Raw genomic sequence first — 16,634 nt, forward strand, 5'->3', positions numbered from 1 at the left:
TGACGTCAGCACTCCAGACGTTACTCCGTGATTCTGTAATATAGTGTTTTCTAAGCAAAAGTCAAAATGTTACCCAGCAGCAGATTGTATCTTTAAAGGTATTTTTGTACTCTCAAAGCTGTCTACTTTCTGCATGGAATGATAAAATGTTTGGGGCAAAAACATGCATTTAAATTCATTATTTCACAGACTGGAATGAACAGACATAACACATGTTCCAACGAAGAGCGCAGTCTGTGGAAATGTTGGCTTTTAACATTTGTCTCGCTCCGGGCAAACATTTTATCATTCCGGGCAAACAGCAGACATCTGTGAGATTAAGAAAATAACTTTGAAGACACAACTTGCTACTGGATAACAGGTAAAAAGCAACATTTGTGTTGGGAGCAGTATGTGACCAAATCACAGAGTAACGTGTGGACTGCTAAGGTCTCAAATGGGTCAAAAGAACCATAAGAAATATGTGAATGGAAGAATTTACTCACAATATGATTAGTGAGACAATAAACCGCAATAGTGAATTAGCCCCCCATATCATAATCTGAAGGCCGAGATGCAGAGATCCAGGATGTCAAATTGTATTTGTTTTTTGTTTTTTGTTCTAGTTCGACAGGATGTGGACATGGACACCAACAAAGAGAAAGGATAACCCTCTTTTCCTTTCCTTCATCGCTCCTCTCCTCACTTTTAAACCCCCTCTCCATCTCTCATCCCCTCCCTCGCCCTATCTCTCCGTTGCCAGCTCTTCATCTGTCAGTGAAAGCTGTTGCTAAAAAAAGTTAAAAAGCAAACTATGAAAAGGAGGTGAGAAGGAGCAGAGGGAGGTGCATTCCTTCCTGCCTGCATGGGACGGGCGAAAGGGAGTTCCAGTGGTCGGGGATGGAAGTGGAGGGGAGGGGGTGGAGAGAGGGGAGGTGTGCATAGGAGCTGAGTGTCACCCCCGTAACCCCAGGACATGGAAAAACATTTTGTTTTGTCAGGTTTCAAAGGCACAGCAATTACATCAGAGACGCAGGATGACAGGACATCCATGCACTGCGGTGGCAGAGTCAAAAAAAAAGAAACACTGAGGGGAAAAAACCACGCCTTCAAAAACTTAACAGGGAGAACTCATCCTCTCCTCTCTTCTCTCATCACCTCTCCTCGACATGGCTATAAGCAACACTAAAGCAGCACCCCAATAGCTCATCTCCATCTTCTCTGTGTCCAGAGAAGGCGGCCATTGTGTGCCCGTTCCTCTCTCCCCAAGTCAGTTTCCTATTGAGGCTCTGAAAGGGCCTTTGAGGGGCCCTGTTTTGGCTGTGCAGCTCACCTGCAGAGGGGAAACTATGGGTCTATTCTAAAGCCCAGCAGCTGCCAGGGCAGAGAGGCTGGCACCCAGTGGGAGAGAGAATAGCGGCCGCAGAGCCTTTCAATATGAAGCCACTTAGTAACAGAAGGCATGTGCCAAGCCTGCAAAGCCAGAATGAAGAGTCACCCTTTGGAGTTCACTAAATATCAGAAAAGAGTGAGACCCATCTCCTCTTCGCTCCCTTTCTCCCTTATCCACTATGTCACATCTTCGTCTGTTTGGCCTCCATGTTTATGGAATACTAATCCACAGGTAGCAGGACACAGAGGAAGAATGGACTGCAACATATAAAGAGCCGTAGGCCATGAAGATGGAGGTAAATAAGGTGAAAGTTTTTTGGTAAACGCAGATCAACAGGTAAGATGGTAGAGTGGAGAACAAAAGTTACATCGGTGAAAGAGCGAACAAACAATTCCCTCGCCCATGTTCAAGAGTAACCGCCGAACTCCTTGTCGTGCGACAGTTCGAGCTGTGACACCGCTGTGAGGATCTCAGTGGCTGCAGGCCTGTGAAGAAGCCTTCACCACACAAAGCCCCTTTTCTGTCAGCAGGCTAGCTCCCACACTGGCGCTAATTTACGATGCCCTCACAGCAATTTCCACAGTCAGAGAAGTTCAATTGTGTTTTCCAGCTCATTAAGCATCAGCACAACAAAGCTTTCATCTTCTCCTTCACCCACTTCATCCCCCTCTTCTCTCCCTCCACCCGTCTTCCTCGCTTTATCCAGCTGTCCACTAATCTGCCTCTTTTTTTCCGAGCATCCAATCTAAAAAGATTAAGTAGTAAAGGTAAAATGGGCTTCCTTATTCGAACAATTGTCCCTCTCCCTACGTTTAATTATGTTTCTGTCTGTTTTTTTGTCTCGGTTTGGTAAAGCTCGGCCCCAAGTCTGAAGGTTCTCCTCATGGAGGCGTAGGGAGAATTTAATGGTTGTTTATTCAGGGGCCTCTGCTGTGCCCTCCCATCTCTTTCAGGGCTTCATGAGACGACGTGGAATCTATTGTAATCTCAGAAGAATCAACTCAGCATATTTGTTCAGGTTGTCACTGCACTGAGATCACAGGCGCACACTCACATTCTCACACAGATGCAGGTTAGTGCCCTAAATATATTTTAATTAAACAATTTTTTTTCTGTAGAATCATCTGTATTCACATGAGAGATGAACATTTCTTAGAGAGGTAGGTGTGTGACCAGAACATCATACTGGCTCAAATCCAATGATGGCCTGAAAAATCTGATGTGGTGGAAGCAAATGGAAAGGGCTATTCCCACCATCTAGAGCTAGTGCAAAAATGCCCCTAAGCAAGGCATGTAACCCCAATTTGTTCCAGCTTCGGCTCGTCTGTGGTCAGCATTATCAGAGCCTCGAGTACATGATAATACTACAATTTATTGACATTATCGACTTTCCTAGAACATCTTTTGAAGTCAGTATGAGTCACAAGTTCTGAGGAAATATGCATCGGAAATATGGAAAAGTCCCCTCTGGAACTTTGTGTGATACTGCTTTAGGCCCAGACAAGTCTCTCTCTCTCTCTCTCTCAACATTAAGGCATTTGGACTGATTATCCATCTACATTACAGGAGTATTTAGACACTAAATATGACTTAAAACACACAGCAAGACTTAAATATCAAATGAAATGTTTTTGGTGCAGTTTTGCTCTGGTGGATAACAAGATAAGCCATCTTGTACTTGTAATATTTTGTATAGTGATGTTTAGTTTTGCAAACCAGCGCTAAAGGGGACTACGCCATTAAGGCTTTTTTGGTAGGGTTATGGTTATAATAACATTTACAAAAAAAGGAAAAAAAGTCTTAAATAGATGGTGCTTTTAGCTTTCATCCATCAAAGGCATAGTTCGACTTTTTGGGAAATACACTTATTTGCTTTCTTGCCAAGAATGAGATAAGATCAGTACAACTCAAACAGGGGGAAACAGCTACAGTAGCCTGGCTCTGTCCAAAGATAACAAAATCCATCTACCAGCACCTCTGAAGCTCATAACATCTTAGATGTTGTTTGTACGTTGTGGTAGGCAGATTTTGTTACTTTCAGACAGAGCCGGGCTAGCTGTTTTCCTCCATTCCCACTCTTTGTGCTAAGTTAAGCTAACCAGTTGCTGGCTCAGTTACATATTTATCTTCAATCTTTGCATCTAACTCCCAGCAAGAAAGCGAATAACCGCATTTCCCGAACTGCACTTTCTTTTTGATCATGATTTTCTTTTTGTTTTTCTTTTTGATAATGATAAGTAGGATTAGTAGTAAGTTCACTGTTTGTTACAATGCATGATTTAATGTAGTCACGTCAAGTTGAAACAGCAGACTGCAAACTTCATCGTATTTCAACATATTGTGCCAGGATATACTTTTACATTGTTATTACTATTACTCTCCTTTTGAACTCAAAGAGGTATAACACAGGAGTCTTAAAATTAAGAAACAAGCACGATAAGTTTCCTTTTTTTTTTTTCAACTGAGGGTCTCAGTGGACCAGTCATCTCCCAACAGGTGCTGCTGTGTGATTTGTCACAGTTTAAATTGTCACAGCATGTTGCAGCACAGCTGCCATCACTTGAGTGGTTTCAGAGAAGTCCGTTTTTATATTGTTGGGAAATGTTTAACCTAATTTGCAAATAGTCAATCAGCAACAGCTGGTTGACACAAATCAGTGCGCCATTTTCAGCTTTCACTGTGTTCAATACCGTCTCCCACTGTGCTGTGGTCTGACCTCATTCTGCAATTCATTGAGAGGCAAAGTGGCAAACTGATGCTGTGGCAGAGATTTGTGAGATTTAATTCTGAGAAAATCTACAGACTGCGGGGGAAACAGGGGAACTGAAAGAGATAAGAAACAAGAGTGAAGAAGATAATATTGTATGTATTTGTATTATATGTTGTGGTAACTTTCTCCAGTCTTTCAAACACTGCAAGACATCTGTGTCCCACTGTGAACCACTGGGATGCTACTCTCATTATACTCAGAGACTGTTTCAGTAGCTTATAGTTGAGCTTCTCTATATTTCAAGACTCAGACACTGCATGGGGAGAACTGTACCTCCGAGTGTGTGTTTGTGTGTCAGGTTTCTCTTACTTCCATTCGTCCTGTGATGTCCCCTGCTCCTCTGCTGTCATCACTCTCATACTAACAGCACCTACATCTGCTATCATGGCCAGACAATAAAGAGCCTATAATAATTTGACATCCCTAGCTTCTGTTAGTGGGTCATTCTCTAACATCATCATCATCGTCGTTATCATCACCAAATGCCGGCTACCATCTGAGTCCCCCCCCTTCTGTCAGCACCGTCACTGAGCTCACCCTAACCCCTGGCTCGCTCCAGGTCCAGTGAGGGTATCCGGTTCCCTTTGTCCCCCTCCGTTCCTCTCAGATCACAACAATACAGCAACAATATCTCTGTGTTCACCTGTTAGCACCTGGCACTGCGGGCAAGACTCACTGCTGAGTCCCCATCAGCCAACCACTCTGCTCGTCTCTGTTAGACGCCATGTGGAACGCGCCTTCCTGTCACCAAACCCAATATCCTACATACAAAACACACAGAGGCATAATAACCCGCTCGCTGCTCGCCTGTCAACGCTTTCCCCTGGCAGCCGAGTCATGCTAACATATACAGGATAAATGAAAAGCACTTAACCAATCGACAACCCATCAGGTAATTACAAAGGTTTCAAGCATCATCCGCCATCTTAGTCCCCAGTATGTCTTCCTCAAGAAAGAAATTACTGAGAAATCATCCTCACAATGAATGCTTGAAACAGACAACCTCTGATTACGAAAAAAATACTCATTACTATTCTGTATTTCGAGTTTCAAATGCCTGAATTTGTGAGGTTCTGGGATTGGACTTTACTTTTTCCCCAGCTGGAATTGAACCGTTGACGTTGTGGTTTTTGTGGCATGCGCTGTAACTATTCGGCTACCAGGGCGCTGCAGAAGATTCTGACATGCACACAGGTCAGTATGTTTAAAACAAAGCTTCTGAAAACCCCCTAGCCACACATTTTTCAGATGCTGGAATTGGACAGCCTGCTTCTGACAATTTTAGTAACTTTCTGAAACCGACAATCTGACAACCACGCCCACTTCACGCAATGATGAACCAGGTGTGCGGAGGTAGAAAGAGAATTTGCACTTCTCTCTCAAGCTCGCTTCTTTCATTCTTCACACAAGTACTTCCATTACTTTTCAGCTGCACAAACAAGTGCAACACCATGAATTCCTTCAAGGAGAGACTGTCTGAAAGTATGGAGTATTCCTATTTGTACGATTATTGGGTCTCGTCCCTCTCTATGACGACTGGCTTTATGCCCCGCCTTTGAGTGTGGCCATTCAGAACTGTTTATTTTCTTCAGACGTGGTCATTTTCATTTTGAGCACACCTCAAACTTGGTTGTCTTGTACCATGACACACAACACAGGATAAATCGACAAATTATCATGTATTTTGTTTGGGAATTTTGGGCTGATATTGTAGAGTTTCTTCCTGCCTTAAAACAGCGCCCTGCTAATGCCCATATTGGCTGTAATGAATAAAGGCAGGTGTATGCTTGTAGCGAACAGGTCCGTAAAACATGTCATCATACCACATCTGAAGGTATAAGTGTTAAGAGTTAAGAGTGTTGTTTGTAAAGGCCATACTCTAAGGCAGGGCAAAAAGTGTGATGTGATGATCATTCAAATGGGGTTAATGCCACACACTTTCTGACAATCTTTCCTGAAAGGCATTCTTGCACTTGTACACACAAAAAGTGACGGATGTTATTGTGTGAAGAACGAAGCATACTGATGCCTTAAGTGGCCTGTAATCTCAGTAAAGCTTTCTGTCACGTTTTACTCTGCGACACCCTGAGAAATGTTCTCATGATCTGAGGCTCGACTCCACCTGAGGCAGCTTAGAAGGAGAAAATTTAAGTACATTATACGGTCAGCAGGTCATATCTGACCCTTTTCACAGTCGACAGGTTAGACCTTTTCCTTGAGTGGGTGCAGAGAGAGTAGCAGATCACATGTCACAATGTGCTGACGGTGGGAAAGATTAAACAACTAATCAAAGCTGATGTGTTGTTGCAGTTCCCTTCAAGCTCAGATCAGATAAGGAGAAACATCCCTGGGAAGACCTCAGGCCCTCCACATCCTCTTTGGCATGATTGGCATGACTGGGCCTGAGTGAAATTGAGCTGGATCCAAGTGAGCCTGTATGCTTGACTTTATTATTTTAGTAATTAATGTAACGCCCGTATCAATCATTACAAATTACAGTGTGAGTGCTGCAAGCATGGTGCCATGTACAAGCAATAATTGGTGCTTAATAAGTAGATTTAGAGCAACTACAAGGAACTTTCATTTTGTTTTGATTTTGGCAGCCCCTGTGGACAGAAGTGGTAGTGTTTCAACACCTTGCGTCATAAAGATTGTGATCTGACTGAAGCGAGTGAAAGAAAGAAGCAACCCTTTCGATAGACTCTGTATGTCTACTTTGCAACAACAAAAACGCAATATGCAATCATTGTGACTGTAACGAATACCTACTACCTACCAACTAAAGCCTAACCTAGCCAAGCTAACGTTACCAATGTAAACAGAAACGTAAAACCACCTGGTGACAGGCATTAAGAATTACTATATAGAAATTATCGCTGATGGTCTTGTTTGCTTATGTAGGTAATTTAGAGGCATCAGTATTAAATTGAGATTGTTTCATAACCAGTTAAAAAGTCCTTGCAGTTTACTTTAACAAAATAAATAGTCCTGAACATCAATAATCACTTTGCTCATGTTAAAGTTGTATTAATGTCCCCTTTATTCTGCCATGCGACACAATCATCATATGATGGCAGGAAATTAACTGGTCACAGAAAAAGAGTTAATATTCCTCAATGATAGTGTAATGATATACACAAACTAGATACACAAACAGAACTAGTTCTGGGGTTAAGTCCCATGTCTTGAACTCAAGTCTGACTGAAGTCCCAGTTGTAGAGAGATTGTGTATAAAATGAGGATGAGACAGAATAGCTTTGATTCTTTTTAAAACATAATATGCCATTAAAAACTCAAAATGTGTTTTATTTCAGACATTAAAGCGGTAGTAAACTCTGGAATAATTACAATTGAGACTTGAGTTGTGACTGGACACAAATGATATTTACATTTGGATATAAGACTTGACTTGTTCCTTGTGTTTCAAGAGGAGAGACCAACTTAAGGACACAAGTAAATCTGACTTGGTCACATCTCAGCATGAAATGCCGAATCATAAATATGATACTTGTGTGTGTGGCAATCAACACTTTATTCTGTCTGTGAGGAGAAAGAGAATTCATATAGAGTATGATTTATTGTAAATGTCAGCATGGGAAGCAAAGTTTGTGATCTCACATCCATTGACTTTTTGACATACCAATGTTAACAGGTCCACTCAGACACAGGATAATGTTTTGTTATGCTTCACCAGGCAGGCCTCCCGTCTCTTTTAAAGACGATACACTTTCACCACAAAGTTCCCCGCTGTGCGTTTTATAAATGTTTATCCCACAAGACTCCAGACCCCTCCCCAAAGTTTGCTTAGGATAGCTGTAAGCCCTGCCAACTCTCATGAAAGAGAAAGATTTAAAAAATGAAATATATACAGCCTGCTTCAACATGTTTGGTTCGAAAGAAGAACTCTTCTGGAAACCACAATTACCTCCTTAAACAATTCTCCACTTTGGCAAGCCAGCAGGGTTCAGAGAGGTGTGCGTACGTTTGTGTGTGTATGACGGTAGTTGATTGGTTGATGGCAGTTGAAGCTTCTCGGATGAAGTGAGGGAAACTAAAATAATACACTGAAGAATACAGTAAGAATATTTTCCCAGAATATGTTAAATTTTTCTATGACCCACTGACTTTTCCTCTAGCGCCACCAGCAGGTTGACATTTTGTGTTTTTCTGGAATGTCTCGTCCACTGTTGGATGGATTGCCATGAAAATTGGCACAGCTATCCATGATGCTCAAATGTTGAATCCTAATGACTTGGGTGACTTTTCATCTAGCGCCACCAACAGGTCTTCACAAGTTTTCACTTTCACAGTTTTTATCCAGTGAAGTATCTCAACATCTACAGGATGAATTGGCATACGATTTTGTATAAAAGAAAACTGTTGTTTCCAAACGTTGAATCCTAATAACTTTGGTGATCGCCTGACTTTTTATCTAGCGCCATCATCAGGACAAACTCAACATTTTTCTGATACTTTGGTTTATGACAAAATACCTGCAAAACTAATGACATACCCATCAGCCTTTTGCATTTAGTGCTAATTATCAAATGTTAGCATGCTAACAATCAAACAATACCATAAAGGTAAGGGTTGGACTGTCCCCGTTTTTGAAAATAGATAAATAAATTAAATCGATGAAAGACAAATAGATTGGTACAGATATTTCTAAACGGTATCAGGAGGAAATGCCCCAAACATCCAAAACATCCGGTCTGTGTTTCAGAATTAAATGAACGTAGCTGTCTGTGACCACATTAATGCTTGTTGGTGTCTGTATGAAAACTATACTATAAACTAAAATAACCAGATTGCCAAGAATCTATCTGGTTTTCACTATTTATCCAAATGCATTGAAAAGTAATACTAGGATAGAAATGACAAAGATACTTTGTTATACAAAATCTATCTGTAGTGCAGTGACTGCACTATATATAGATTTTCATTTCTCAAACCAAAATACTCATTGTTGACTTTTCTGGCATGTGCGTGATACTCAGGGAGAAGCAGGAAATATCATTTACTTATTCATTACAAAACAATGGAAAAGAAACAAAACATTAGATAGCCCAACATCCCCTCTCACACAGGAGGAGAGTAAGAGCACTAATATTCACAGTAAGTAGAGGAGAATGTAATGTTGTTGGGCACTAAATTACAGTCATTGAAGGCTTGTATGGTTACCCAGCGATCTATCACTGTCACACAGAGAGGGAGAGGGGGAGAGAGAGCAGACAGGCGCCAGGCGCAGCAGGATCAAAGCCGAAATGTACCTCAGGGAGAAAAACAGTTAACTCCATTTAACCAATTGTCCTACAGACAGACAGTCAGTGTGCTGCTGCAGGCCAAACAACAGTTGCCATAAGAGAGAAAAACTCTCACATATTGGGTTTCACTGAAAATCATTTGACTTGATTTGAAGAGTTGCAAAACAAGGCCAATTTGGATGGGCCTCTTCAATGGGCCTCTTCAACATAAGTTGTGGTTTTACTGTCTCTAAAGGGGATTACAGACAATGTACACAATAGGTTGAAATATGGGCAATACACAGCCATAGATAATTTGATTACAGGCCACAAGATAGAAATTTATAGTGACAATAACTCCTAAGGGTATAAAAAGTACTGTAAATCACAGCCTGGATTGGTTTACTGCTTTAATCAAACGCGGCAATAAAGTACTGTCAACATATTCTCAAAATGAACTTTTCAGACACGGCCCTACAACAAGTAACAGCACTGTAGTTTTGGCAACACAACAAAAAGATTTTGTAATAGTAAACTTATGAACTGAAGTTTTAGGTCCATTTTTTGTTAAACATGCATTAATTGATTTTTTTGGCCACTAGGGGGCAGCAGAACAAGCCATAAACACATCATTTACATATTATCACCTTATAATAGTTGATATGGTAAACGTGCTAGCAACACTTCCACAAGACGTGAAGCAATATTAGCATTCATTTGGAGTCCTTTGGGTGTCCACCTGATGAAGTCCAATATTCACTCCCTTTTGCTCTGTTTTGGTCTCCATCAACCCCTGAGGAAAATATCTGGCTCTTCAGCTGCTAAATGCTCCACTATGTTCACCAGCTAGATGCTAATTTTGGTGCTGGGCAGCTAATGTACAGCAGGTTTTTAGAGCAGCTGCTGAAAACAAAGTTGATGAGAGCTGTGTGAGTGAATCAAAACACTAACGCTGAGGCCGTAAAACCAAAACAATCAGCTGAAAGATGCTAAAATGCTCTGTAGAGCTGCAGAGTTGGGTGATAATTCTTCACTACAAGCGACACATTTCACAATACAATTAGTCATTTGATCCACTGTTAATATAAACTGATTAGTGCAGCTTTACAGAGTGAGTCAGTACTGGGGAGGAAGATGATGATGATGTAGGAGTCCACAGGGGTGGGGGTGGTGGAAGGGGGGGGGGGGGGTACTGAGAATTCCGAACTCCGCCCCTGATTGGAGGTTTACATCTGTCATGGCACATGAAATGGACCACAACACTGTCATTACAAGCCTGACCTATCAGGAACTGCTTTAGCCGAGTCACGTGGAAACATCGCCAGACTGATAGGCAGGCGGCAAGATGACAGAGGAACTTCTGGCGCTTCACTGAAGGAGAGGCAAGTCGTGCGTAAAAACTGAAGTTTATCACGCAGCTGCGCAACATCGGAGGAAGCGGAGCACTAACATAGATTCCCTCGAGTGAAAACACGAAAACAAAAAACAGCAAAGGAGAGAGCGGCAGGAAAATTGGTTGTATGGCACCTCAGTCGTGCGTAATGAATCCTGCGCAGGGATCACCGCCCTCGGCTGCTCCGGGGGAGACCTCACCAGAGCAGCAAGCCGCTGGTGGCATGGGAACTGACGAGCTGGGCCTGTCATCTGTCAGAAGATGTAAAACCAAATGTTTAGATCTGCCTTTCAGTGTGGAATCCCTCATATCGGACAGGACGCCGGACAGAGGCATCCACTCACCCGAGCCTGGTTCAGGCTGCACCCGGGCAGAGGAGACCGAGTGTGCGTCACCGAGGGGACTTTATCGGTCCAAACCAGAGCCGGTGGACCTGAGCGACAAGGAGACGAGCCCCTGGTGTCAGGTTTCTAACGCATCCCCTCCAAGTGAGTGTAGGAGACTCTCTTTCTTGATTCTCAGAAACATACGCTATTTTTTCACTTTCCAACAGTATATTGTCTAAATATTGTGTTTATTCTGTGTAATATTCTGATATTTCCCTGGCTTTGCTTTACTTTTATAGATTTAGGTCATAGTCATATCAACCACATCTTTTTTATTCCAATGATGTGACTTTCTAAATGTACTTCCAGGACTTCCAAGCCCGACCGGGTGCAATCTACGGAAACACAAGAACAACAGGAAACCCAGAACTCCCTTTACCACCTCTCAGCTGCTCTCTCTGGAGAGGAAGTTCCGTCAGAAACAGTACCTCTCCATCGCGGAGAGAGCGGAGTTCTCCAACTCTCTCAGCCTCACAGAGACCCAGGTCAAGATCTGGTTTCAAAACCGCAGGGCCAAGGCCAAGAGACTGCAGGAGGCCGAGCTGGAGAAGTTCAAGCTGGCAGCGAAGCCGCTGCTGCCGGCCTTCGCCTTTCCCTTTCCCCTGAGCGCACCCATGGGCGCACCGTCACTGTACGGGGCCCTGAACGGACCGCGGCCTGCCTTACCTGTCCCAGGACTATTCAGTGGACCATATGGGATGTACTACTTGTCTTAACCCTCACTAACTTTGAACTGCATCGTTGGGAAAGCACGCCTTTAAAAAATGCCTTCATACAGCAAATAACCAACACTGCAAAAATGTCAATTTTAAGAGTCTGTCTGAAATCTTTTATTAAATCTAAAAATATTTTCCGTTTTAGTGAAAAATCTAAATCGTGTGAGAAGAATAACTTTCACACAAACATGTTGGCAGAACAATCTGGCATAAAATAAATAATCGGTTCATTCAAGGAACACGTGCAACAGAAACAAGTGAAATATTTTCACTCGATTCTCATTTTTCATACATTTTCTCTGAACAATAATTTAAAATGAACTTTACGGTTAATTATTTGTTAACATGGTTATTTTTGCAGTGTATTCAGTAAAACCCTTTTTTAATGACGGACTCTCGCTGAGCTCATTTTTCGGTTGGCCTATTGTGAGCTTTTCTATTCCAAGTATTCAGTAAATAGTATTAAAGTATTTTTAATTTCCCGAGAGAGGATGGCTGATTATTTAAAGGCCTGTAGTTTTGGGTAACTCGTGACTCCCTAAAGTGTCCACATGAATCTTTTATTTCCATTGCAGAGGCCTTTAAACATTTCTCACCTACAGTTTTACTTTTTTGGGGGGGGGGGGGGGGGTTAGAAAACTCCGAGGTGCATCGACATGTAATCATCCATATTCAAAAACACACTTTTAGTTTAATCTGAAGAAGTTAGTTAATTGTAGACTCGCAGTCAGACTCTCTTTTTAAAAACTGAAGTTGGAAGCAAAGTCTGGCGTATATTCAACCTGAAACTATGAAGCTATAAAGAGGTAAAAGTATAGCCTATATTTTATAATCAAAATAAGTCGGTCATTTTTAATAGCTCATAATCAATAACAAGAACCATCATGGAACAGACTATGAAGTGCTCACAAGTGCCTTTCAGTTACTGTTGTATTGGAATCAAGTGTCCATTGTTTTCAAGGTTTCAAGTGAATTTACAATTACAATAATATCTAAACTTCACAATTTCTGTTTGTGTCAAGCTTCTTAATACTGTTCTCGGTTTCAAAAATACAAATGAACTATAAAATCTGCTTCGCTTTTGTCATTTTAAAATTGTTTTTTCTTTTTATTTACATTATCTCAAAATGAGAACTTTTTTTGCACAGATGTTCAAAGAGCTCTTAAAAGTCCAAGACCTGTCAGTTTCATTATTAAATGTAAATAAAAGGCATCAACTATTTTTGCAAACATTCAAAATGCTAAATATGACTGATAGTCATTAATGTACAGTGTATTTTATATCTGATGGGTGAAAGGGTGTTTTGTACAATTATTAAAATCTATTATGTAAATTCTGACATTCCTGTTTTTCTCTTCACAAAATGGACTCCATAAATGTCCACATCCACTGTAATTTAAACATGGCCTTGATCTGCACTGTATCATTCTTTAGATTTTTTTTTGTCAAATCTTCCACCAGTGTAACACAGGACAACCGCCCATCCCATGTGGTGTACTTTGGAATTGAAAGAAAAATAGATTTTATCATAAAGACAGACAACATTGATGCATTAACTGAAACACTCAGTAGTCAGCTCTGTCCGCTGACAGGCTGAATGTCACCGCAAGGAAGAGAAGTGAGATGGGAGCCTTGTAGCAGAAATAAAAAAACACTACACACAACAACAAAAGGTATTCTTGATCACCTGAACAAACATCTACACACATCACTTTTTTGGTGCAAAAAACATTTTATTTCAAGTTAAGTAAATATGTTACAAGACAAGGTTTTAAAGTTATAGATTTTAAAAGGTCTTCCAACTGGTGTTTCACTTCCTCCTTCCCCGCCGCCCTCTGAAGCCTCGGACGGAGCCCTGACCAAAGCACACGGTTGTAGGGACCCTGAGAGACAAAAGCACGGCTCTTGTTTTTTATCTCAGATTGTTTATTGTTTAAATAAGAAAAACTGAAGTAAATATTATGAAGCTGTCAACTCACATATTTTAAATATACAATATTGAGCATAAATGATAGAGAGAACCCTTCCTACGGTTTGCTTAACCCAGACTTAACTACATAATTGCACAAGTTTTACCTAAAGAAGACTGGAATATTATCTTATGTCTAAGAATTTGCCCTACATTCCCAGATTTAACCTTAAAAAATCTCAAAATGGCTGACTTCGTCTCTCTGAGTAGAGGGCTAAAACACCGGAGAATATCCAGTGCTTTGCAGTAGACTAAACTGTGCAAAGACTAACCTGTAGGAGTATCGTGGTTTTAGCGGCTCTGTGCTTGTATTCCCGGTGCTGTGAGCTACAGCACAAAGATCTGCGTGCCCCTCAGTGGAGGCAGACTTTGCCATGCGAGTAGCTTCTTCCTCGGACACATGCGTCTCCATGGATTCCCTGTGCTCGGGTTGGTCAGACAGCACATCACACATAACCTCACACACACCCTCGGACTCACACACATCGTCCACCACCTCCATGGCTGTGTCTCTTTGCTGCGGTCTCTTCGTCTCTCGGGTTCTATAAACAAAGATATGATTTCAGGAATACACATGCAAGGATATTTAAGGAAAATGTAAGTATTTGAGCTTTTTAAAAGGAAAGTGCACCAAAAGTTACACACTGGTTTCAATAATGCAGCAAAGAGAATCTCACTCTATAACTTGCAAAATAATATGATATAGTGAAGTGAAAATAGAAACATTGCTTCAGCAAGAATCTGTCAAACTCGTTTACTATAACATGGTGGACTGAAACCTTGCATAGAGTAATATTTCTACTGACATTTTGCTGCCATCTAGTGGACAAAATCTAGTAAGGCCAGTCTTACCCTCTGTCCTTTTTGGTTTTGTCAAATCTGAAGTCTGGAGGATACTTGTGAATTTTTATAAGATGGTCCTTCCTGTGTTTACTAGTCCTGAACTTCAGTCCACAGCCCTCCACCAAACACTGGTACTGAAAAATGTCAGGGAAAGCTTTAGTATTCATATTCAAATAATGTTTACAATATTTCATTTTATGTACACCTTTTTGCTTAAGAGGGTGAGTATCACACAATAAAGAGGTCATAGGGACCAAGGACACAACCTTGGAGGGCTTTTTTCTTCTCTTTGACTTACCATATCTTGCCTCTGGGCGAGGATAGTGAAGAGAGAGTCGTGCCACTCTTGAATGTGAATGTCTAGGAGACGGGCACTTGGCAGGGAGCGACGGCAGGAGCAGCACACATGTCTGTGCAGGGAGTTGTAGTGGTGCTCATACTCCTCCAAAGTGCTGAAGACTGCGCTGCAGCCAGAGATGTGACAGGCAAACTCTGACACACTAAGAAAAGAGGAGGAGGAAGGTGACTGACAGCCTGATCAACACTGACATTACAATGGGCTACAGTTTAAAAGGAAAAATCCACAGTTGCCAAGGAATTATCATTTCTGGGGCCAATCTTTTTGGTTTGGTGGAGATAACTGATCGAATATAGACGTTGGGTTGCCACAACTGCATATGTCGAGCACAGCTATGATGGAAAATAAGGGCTTCTTTAGACTAACCATTTTCAACTACACAACAATCATATTCATGGAGGGATTTAATGTGGAAAACTCAAGAGATATCAATTTGTCAACAAACAGTAGCCCAAATAATGCAAACCATAACACAGTCAACAGTAATGTGTTTGTTTCACTTAGTTAAAACAACTGAATAAGTTCAGAAAATTATATCACTTAAATGTTTTGTTGTATTTGTGTTTTAACTGCATTTGTTTAAGGCGTTTATTTGTTAGTAAACCATGTCTACGTGTGTATATACTTTTAATGTTCTTTCTTCTTCTCCTGGAAGTAAATGGACTACGTAAAGTTTTGTTTGTTGTTTGCTAGCTAGCTAACTGAATGCAGCCCATGGCCACACACAAACCACTACAAAAGCTTCAATGAAGCACGGGTAGGCTATAACTTGTCTTTCATACCTGAGTGTTGGCTTGTCGTCTGCCTCTGAGATGTAGAAGTCTTGCAGATACATGTGTCTATGAATATCCCCATCCTGTAAACAGCATTAACATGCAGGAGCGTTAACGTTATGTTATGGCGGGTAGTTTAGCTAATGTTGTTGCTACGTTACCTCAAAGAGACAGGTCTGACTATGCGAGAATACCTCAAACAGCTCGTGGTCCTTGTGCAGGTGGATGAGCTGCGGGGTGAAGTTGAACGGGTTTCCCTCCTCTGCCTCACTTTGCCTCAGCTCCTGTGTGTCTCCTGTCGGACAGTCTTCATCGCAGCTTTTCACTAACACATGCCCCTCTGTCAGAAGTCGGACCAAGTCTGGCTGCAGCATCGCTTCCAGACGTTTTCATACTCTTTTGACTGTAATGTTATCCAAGTAATGAGCTCTAACTGCCGCGTCGCGGCGAGTTTTCTGTTTTGGTTTTAGTTGTCGCGGAATGACGACGTCATCTACTGTGATTTTTGTGCGTTGCTGCCACCAACTGACCGGATTCAACATAGAAAAAGTTATATCCACTCCAGGCAGCCACAAACTATGAGTTAATATCTTATTGTGGACAACTCAACTAGGGGGTCCCAACAATGGCAATTAATGTGAAACGTTAAATTGACTTTTTGTAATATGAAAACACCAGCCTTTGAGCCATTTCACCAGTAGATGGCGACAAAGGCCTCTAAGGGGCTTTGCCGGATCTGCTGTCATCTCTGGTGGATGTTTGATATTGGGTATTGGACATGTTTTAATAGCCTAAATAAGCACTTTCCCA

The 16,634-nt window shown here is 41.5% G+C and overlaps 2 protein-coding genes across 2 annotated transcripts; one reads left to right on the forward strand and one right to left on the reverse strand.

Annotated features, from left to right (window-relative positions):
- The first annotated feature begins 10,905 nt into the window (after positions 1-10,905).
- Positions 10,906-11,880, forward strand: msx3 (muscle segment homeobox 3). Its single transcript, XM_070916350.1, has 2 exons — positions 10,906-11,266; positions 11,474-11,880. The coding sequence occupies exons 1-2, from the start codon at positions 10,906-10,908 to the stop codon at positions 11,878-11,880; spliced, it is 768 nt and encodes a 255-aa protein (XP_070772451.1).
- A 1,727-nt stretch (positions 11,881-13,607) lies between these two features.
- znf511 (zinc finger protein 511) lies at positions 13,608-16,287 on the reverse strand. The gene is made up of 6 exons (XM_070916393.1): positions 16,019-16,287; positions 15,834-15,907; positions 14,992-15,193; positions 14,703-14,827; positions 14,123-14,392; positions 13,608-13,764 (listed from the first exon to the last, which is right to left on the reverse strand). Exons 1-6 carry the CDS (start codon positions 16,196-16,198, stop codon positions 13,692-13,694), a joined length of 924 nt encoding a protein of 307 aa, XP_070772494.1. The 5' UTR covers positions 16,199-16,287; the 3' UTR covers positions 13,608-13,691.
- Between the last annotated feature and the right edge of the window lie 347 nt (positions 16,288-16,634).

The sequence above is a fragment of the Enoplosus armatus genome, chromosome 12 (assembly GCF_043641665.1).
Source record: "Enoplosus armatus isolate fEnoArm2 chromosome 12, fEnoArm2.hap1, whole genome shotgun sequence".
Lineage (NCBI taxonomy): Eukaryota > Metazoa > Chordata > Actinopteri > Centrarchiformes > Enoplosidae > Enoplosus > Enoplosus armatus.

What these genes read in the sequence shown, in the direction of transcription:
- msx3 (XM_070916350.1), top strand. Translation starts at nt 10,906, where the DNA reads ATGGCACCTCAGTCGTGCGTAATGAATCCTGCGCAGGGATCACCGCCC. An exon ending in TTCTAACGCATCCCCTCCAA is followed by an intron (nt 11,267 to 11,473) that starts GTGAGTGTAGGA and finishes ATGTACTTCCAG; the next exon opens with GACTTCCAAGCCCGACCGGG.
- znf511 (XM_070916393.1), bottom strand. Translation starts at nt 16,198, where the DNA reads ATGCTGCAGCCAGACTTGGTCCGACTTCTGACAGAGGGGCATGTGTTA. An exon ending in TCGCCCAGAGGCAAGATATG is followed by an intron (nt 14,828 to 14,991) that starts GTAAGTCAAAGA and finishes GACATTTTTCAG; the next exon opens with TACCAGTGTTTGGTGGAGGG. An exon ending in AAAACCAAAAAGGACAGAGG is followed by an intron (nt 14,393 to 14,702) that starts GTAAGACTGGCC and finishes CTTTGTTTATAG; the next exon opens with AACCCGAGAGACGAAGAGAC.